Here is a 7,797-nt window from a genome sequence, read left to right on the forward strand (position 1 = left end):
AATCTATGTTAAATGTTATTTTTTTCCCTAAAAACATTATGTTCGGTATTTTTTGAATAAGTTTAAGCCTAAAATGTGTTTCTGGAAATCAGACTTACCCGGCCGGACTTCATAACATTGTGACCTGGTATGTGATCGGGTGAGCAAGTTTGAGGTTGCTTGGGGATAGATTTGGGGAAGACGGATTGTGCCCGGTGGTAGACCGGTCGAGCCGTAAGTGTATTTCGACCAAGTATGGGCAGGAAAGATAGGAAAGGACGAGGGGGAAGGGGTAAAATCGGGTAGGAGTAGGTGGCGCCCGGTCTCGGCCCGGCCGAGTATTGACCTGGGTAGAGGGATGGCCTTAAACTCAAGAGGGTGCGCTGCAGACGAGGGTATGGGTATTGGACTAAACGATTACAATTAGTACCATCGTCTACGTATTAAACGATCGCATTAGCCTTTGATCGATGGAAACTCAAACGATACGGTTGGATTTTCTAAACGACGGCACTCACACCGATCGTTTAGCTTATCGACGCTGCACTAAGCGATTCATGAACAAATGCTACGCTGATAGAAACTGAGTGATCGTTTAGATGTAGAGTTAAGCGATTGTGGCGTGGGCAACGTAATACGCTACGTTGAAAAGTTTTTTCAACAACAATGGCACTACCACGATCAATTTAGCTACAACGCATGCTAGCAATACAATGAAATGCTAAACTCGATAGAACTAAGTGATCGTTTCGATATAGAGCCTAAGCGATCGTTTACGATTTTGTAGAGGCTAAGCGAACTCATTTAGATGTAGAGAACGACTTAAGCGATCATTAGATGTAGAGCTAAGCGATCGGTGGGAACTAAACAATATGTTGGTTTTGCTAACGATGGCACTACACGATCGTTTAGCACGATGCGCCTAAGCGATGCGATGAAGTGTTACGCAATAGAACTGAGCGATCGTTTAAGATGTAGAGTCTAGCGATCGTGGTGTGGGAACTAAACGATATGTTGGATTTTCTAAACGATGGCACTATATGATCATTTTAGCTGTAGCAAACACTAAGACGATAGTTGTGTAGGGGGAAGGGAACTGAGTAGAGGGGGCAGGCCGTGGGATGCTTCTGGAATTTGGCCCGGCCCGGCCCGGCCGGGTAATTGGACCCGGGTAGGGGTATTCTTTTTTCACCCAACCTCATACTTGGCCGGGTATGGGCCGGGTCATTTTATTTATTTATTTATTTATATTTATATATAATTTTTTATATTATTTAAGTATGCATTGATGATCATGATGTGTTATGTAGGTTATAATGGAACTAAGATATGAAGGTACATCCTAATGACCATTTTCTTACGGCCCCTTTCATGTTGTTTCCACGTAGGAAAGGCTATCCCTAAAATTAAGAAAAAATTATCTCCGACACAAACAAATATGTTTTGGTCATCTCCTTGACACAAACATCATATTCAATGGACTACTAATTCATTATATTTTTCTTCGGGAGGTAGAGGAACCTATGAGAGATGTTATTAGCTTTAATCTTATGGAAAATAAAATATCCTTCAGCCAAGTAGAGTTTAACCTTATCACAGGACTAAAACATCAAACTAGAAATGTGAGGGGAGAAAATTCTTTTGCTAGAATTAGAGCCAAGTATCTGAACGATAATGAGGGCATGAAGGCATATGAGTTGGACTCTATTTTTCCAAGTCCTGAGTTTGAAAACGATTTTGATGCAGTGAAAATTGCATTGTTTTATTTTATTGAGTTTACTATGATGGGTAGAGAGAGAAAAAGGCAAATGGATTTTGAAAATTTAGCGATCATAGACGATTGGAATAGATTTTGTAATGAGGATTGGAGTAAGAAAATTTTTGCTAATACAATTAAACGATTCAAACAAGGATTGAAAGATAAAGCACGGGCTTATAAAGACAATACAGATGAAAAACAACAGACGTACAGTCTTTACGGATTTCCCCATGCTTTACAGGTAACTTAATTAGTTTGATTTAATGAATATTCATAAAAGTACACCACTAATATACACTTACATTTCATATAGGTATGGGCAAATGAAATGGTTTCATCATTATCCAGACGCATTGCAAACAGATTGAATGACAATGCGATACCACGCATTTTGAGATGGTCGTGCTCACATTCTCCTCCATATGGAGTGATTAGAGACGAAGTCTTTGGGTCAGATGTAGTATGTTTCTTCTTAATTTTTTTGGGTTAGAATTATCTTGATGATTATAGCTTCTTAGTTTATTTATTCATGATTACATTTTTTTGTAGGCGAGAATTACATTGGAACTCGTTCCTTCTGAGGAAGAGATTCAGTTTATGAATCTTGTTATGGAAGCACCCATCCCTCCACTTGTACCAATTGCACCACCTGTACAACCAAAACCCACAAATGATGGCGATGTTGCTGGACCTTCGAACATTAAGGAGGTCAATGACAGTGATAATCAACAAAAAGTACTTGTGACGATTATTAAAAGTAAGGATGTGCCATTATGATACTTCTTGTATGTTATATTCTTGTAGGTGTTGTAGTTGGTGATATTGTACCTGTGGCGGTTCCAGGTGATGATGTTGTAGATGAAGGGTCCACCATTGATGGACGGAAGGACGAAGTATGACCTCATTGAGAAGTTAACGACCAAAACTATTGATGTAATATTGTCATTCAAAATTTAGGATATTTTGTCATGATCCTTGTTGTCTGTTCTTATCATCTATATCTTCCTATTTAGTATGAAATTTGGAAGTTAGGATATTTCGTCATGACCATGCTATGACCTCCTATTGTTGTAATAATTATTTTATTTTTTATTTGATTAATCAACCCTACAATTGACATAGAAGTGTAGCCATCCTTGTGAAGGTCGATCGAACACAACTATTCTTATAAGTTCACTACAAATTTTATTGTGTAGGTTGTCGATATAAGTTCACAAGACATGAAAAATGTAAATGTAATAGAAGGTCGTAGTGGCCGAATGAGGAAAATTTCTTGGAAATTAACTACACCGTGGAAGGATACAAGTATGGGAAGAGGCAAAAAATGCTTCAGAAATACAATCCCCTCGTTGACATACCTGAGGATCTTAACATTAAATTTCAAAAGTGGATGGACAATGTAGTCCCTGCTGCGTTGATTCGGAGGAATGCATACGCTCAAATGGATAAAAATTAATTTAATAGTCTGTTAACACCGTCCCAATGGATGAATGACGAGGTATATAACCTTAATTTAGATTCTCTTGTGTGTATATGTGTCCTTATTTACTTCAACACTCTTATCGTGCAAGTAATAGACATATTGTTTAAGTTCATAAAAACGAAAATGCAAGTCAACTAGGCTTGTGTCGTCGAAAATTTGCTATAGCTAACATTGTAGTTACGATATATTATCTGACATTGTAGTTACGCTATATATTAGGCCATTTTCTATATATGTTCATAAAAACGAAAATGCAAGCCCAACCAGGCGTGTTCGATTCATTGATCGCATTACATTCGAATGCAGACTTGGAACATGAAATAAGATCAGTGTGCGAAAATTTTCCCAGTCTACTTATTACTGGTGCGGTAATGGAATCTCATAATCTTCTTATTGACTGTTGAACTCTACGTCGAGAACCTTTCGTGCCTCAACAACATGAGAGTGGTAACTGTGGTATGTTCACATGTAAATTTTTTTAATATGATGTAATAGGGTCCAAAATGGACAACTTAACACAAGATAGAATGTAATATTTTCGTAGACAATATGTCAATCAGATATGGGCAATAGAGCATTGTTTTAGAACTTTGTAAACTTTTTTCGTAATTAATAGTTGAAGTGATAAATGAAAATTTATACTTAAAGTTTATAGTTGGGAGTGGTTTGCTAGTAATAATTTATTGTTATTCATAAAAGTATATAAATTCCCGGCCGGACGCAACAAATTGGCGTTAATTCCTGGCCGGGCGCATAAAAAAATGAAAAAATCATACAAATGTCTGGCCGGGCACATGCAAATTGGCGCCAATTCCCGGCGGGGCGCATGCAAAAAGGAAAAAAATTATGCAAATTCCCGACAGGGCGCATGCAAAAATGAAAAAAAAATCATATAAATTCCTGGTCGGGCACATGCAAATTGGCACCAATTCCCGGCCAAGAGCATGTAAAAATGAAAAAATCATACAAATTCTCGGCCGGGCACTTACAAATTGGCACCAATTCTCGGTCGGGCGCATACAAAAAAAACAAGAATCTCATCCAAATTCACAAAAATATCATTCAAGTTCACAAGAATATCATCCAAATTCACAAAAATATCATCCAAGTTCAAAAAAAAATCCATACTTCACTTGGTAGTATTAAGAGGTTGATTGCATGTTGTTTTGTTGTGACCCCGTTGACCACATCTAGAATACCTGTAAACTTGATAAAATTCACCTGTAGAAGGAAATCTTGTTGTTCGTGGGTGACCTACTCTTGGAACTCTTTTCGGAGGAAATGTTTCAACATCGACGAAGGCCGATGATTGTTTCCACTCCGAAAAGTATCCAAGTGGTCGTACAGGTTCAGCATACGCAGCCAATATTGCATCAATAGAGTATACCTATGAACAAAGAGAGATAAGATCAATATTCTGAACCCTGCATGCAGCAATGGCGTGTGAATAAAAGATTTCATAATAATCAAACTTGCGACAAGTGCATGTTCTTACGTCACCTCGAACTCATATTGGTCAATTGATCAAACTTCATATCTGCTCGCTTTGTCCACCGCGTCACGAATTATTGTCATCACATAGTCCGACAGTCTTGATGTACTGTTTGATGCTTCCGTTCGACGTCTGTAATACAAATCTTGTAACCAACCTCTAATATGGTCTAGAAATGAAGTTATTGGCAACCGTCGTGCATCTTTTAACACTCCGTTTATGCATTCGGCGAGATTTTTTGTCATCTGATTGTATCTTCTATTACATTGGTACACCCTAGCCCACCGCTCAAGACCGATATCCTCTAGGTATTTGCATGCACCTGGATACCCTGCAAATTGACTCCAATGGTACTTGAACACAGACTCACGACTTGCCTTCGCTGATTTATCGAAAATATCGAAAATATCTTTATTCTTAAAATTAACTAATAAATTAGCTTTCAAATGATGGATGCAGATACCATAAAAAGCTTCTGGGAAGACCGTGATAATTGCCTTTTTTATGCTAGGGTGTCTATCTGATACTATAACCAAATCATGAACTTGCCCAATTGCACATCTTAATTGTTGAAGGAACCACACCCAAGATTCATCAGTTTCTCCACTAGATATATCGAATGCGACTTGGTATATTTGATTATTTCCATCGACCCTAGTCGCAAGCAGGAGTTTACCACTGTATTTATCCCTTAAATGTGTTACATCTACAATTAAAACAGGACGAATGCAGTTCAGAAACCCCCTTATGGTAGCACCAAAAGCCATAAAGACGTGCTTTAAATATTTATCTTCTTGCAAATCATATTTCAAGGTTGAACCAGGATTTTCAATTTGTAAGGCCTCACCAAATTTAGGTAACTTCTTGTACGATTCTTCTGGTGACACCCAAACAAGCACTAACGCTTCTTCCTTGGCTTCCATGCCTTGTCATAACTTAAACTCACACCATACTCTTGTTTTATATCCTTGACAATGTCTTTCGGTCTATATGAATGACTAACATCTTCAAACTTCGACGAAATTAGATGTCCGAGAACCCAACCAGAAGCTTGTCTATGATCGTTAGTCAATATTTCATTTCTACATGTGTGGACATTGTCATACTTAGAGATCTTAAATATTTCACAATTTTTCAATTTAACGGCTTGAAGTCTCCATTTGCATTCTTCAACTAAGCATATAACTTTGTATAATGTTGTGGTCGACTTCTTCACCCTAAACTGAAAATTACCTCTAATTGCTAACATAGATAACCGCATCTTTAACTCCTTCTTAGATATAAATATGTCACCAACTTGAACTGAAAGAGTAAAACAACATACAACGGAAGTATCAAGGATCCATAAGCTTTCTAATTCACTAATTTTAGCAAAAACTAAAGCATGTTCTTCTCAAAAAGTGGGTTTTCTGAACATACCTGTGATGAACTCTTGAAGAAAACGGCTGATCAGCTGCTGTCTTCACTTGTTATCAACGTGAACCACCTCAAAGCCTTCCCTACTATGTTCTTGGAGCTTTAGGCAAGGTTGTGGGACTCAAGAATAGCTTCAAGATGTGAAGAAACCAGAGAAACTCACAGTAGCACAACTGAAGAAGATAGCTTCTTCTTCAGAAAAAATTCTCTCGAAATTATGTTTTATTCCTTCTCCAACAACTCCAATCTTCTTTATATATATTTGATGAACATGCAAAGAGATGGAGTGCATGACTTGCAACTCATGCTTGGAGAATCAAAGTAGAGAAGATAATGCTTTTTGTGTGAGCATAAAGATGATGGTAATGGAAAAAACCCATTTTCCATTTTTGTGCAACATGGAAACGAAATTCCATTTTCTTTTTAAAATAAAAATGATATTAAATAATTTTAATTCAAAATTTTATTTTCTTAAATTAATTTCATAAATTAATTTTTGCACAATAATCATTTTTATATATTTAAATCATATTTAAATATTTATTCTCTTGTTCCATTTAATTTGAACGTTTCAAATTAATTTCTCAAGCTACCCTCAAGCTTATCCATTTACGAGCTAGTAGGGGGACCTCGCGGACCTACAGATTATGGGCTCCAATGATTCGAGATTAGTCGGCTAAACTCTTTAGTCCGATCTAACCCCCATTCGATAACTAATGGGACACTTCACTATAGCCCATAGTTGAACTCCCGTCACTGTGATATATTATGTCCACTTAATAACCATAATCAGTAAGTCGATCCTTCACAGGTTGTTCATAATCACAACTAGGTCAAAAATACTTTTTTACCTCTGTGACTACATCTTGTTCCTTAAGTGCCTACTGATCCTCTAATGAACAATTCTAATTCATAATCACTATGAATCAAATCCTTTCTCTATCATGAGAAGGCGGGGCCCCGATTGTTCAAGACCTGGAGTCAATACTTAAGAGAACAACCTATCTGCTAACCTAAATAGGGTAAGAGTGAATTCCATCTTGCAAGGCTATGTCCCCAGCTATTCGTCCGGTCTTATCACCAAAATGGTAAACTTATTGAGTAGTGATGTTGGACTACTCTCACTGTTTGCAGATCAAAGGATAATTCCGAACAAATAGGAGATCATAGCTAGCTCAGGATTAAGATCGAGTTAACCTAGTTATATAATAAATGAAATAGTCAGTTTTAACAGTAAACGGTCGTTATAAAGAAAAGTGGCTATTTTCGTGGTCCAGTCTATATACAAACTCATTGTATAGGATGCCCCCACTCTCATGTCTCAACATGAATGATTTGTGGATCACATCATTTGTAGCACCTTACAACTTATTGTAATAACTATAGAGTAGGTCACATCCAATAGTGTTACCAGGATGAGATATCCAATTTCATCCATATACTTATTAGACCATTTAGGCTATATACTGTCAACTTGATCCTATTTATGTCACTACATTAAGTTACAGCATTCAAACTATAGCTAAGGATGCGTTTATTCGATTTTCATAATAAGATGAAAAATCAACAAATCATTGTTATTGATAAAATAGAATACTTAACACGAACTGCGAGTTCTAGGAAATTCCCAACATGCACATCTTCAGAAGAATAAGACTGACCTGGCAT

General features: G+C 37.1%; 1 protein-coding gene across 1 annotated transcript; it reads right to left on the reverse strand.

Moving 5' to 3' along the window:
* Window positions 1-4,745: 4,745 nt before the first annotated feature.
* On the reverse strand, window positions 4,746-5,480 carry LOC120076231. Its single transcript, XM_039029995.1, has one exon. The coding sequence runs from the start codon at window positions 5,478-5,480 to the stop codon at window positions 4,746-4,748; it is 735 nt and encodes a 244-aa protein (XP_038885923.1).
* Window positions 5,481-7,797: the final 2,317 nt, after the last annotated feature.

The sequence above is a fragment of the Benincasa hispida genome, chromosome 4 (genome assembly GCF_009727055.1).
Source record: "Benincasa hispida cultivar B227 chromosome 4, ASM972705v1, whole genome shotgun sequence".
Lineage (NCBI taxonomy): Eukaryota > Viridiplantae > Streptophyta > Magnoliopsida > Cucurbitales > Cucurbitaceae > Benincasa > Benincasa hispida.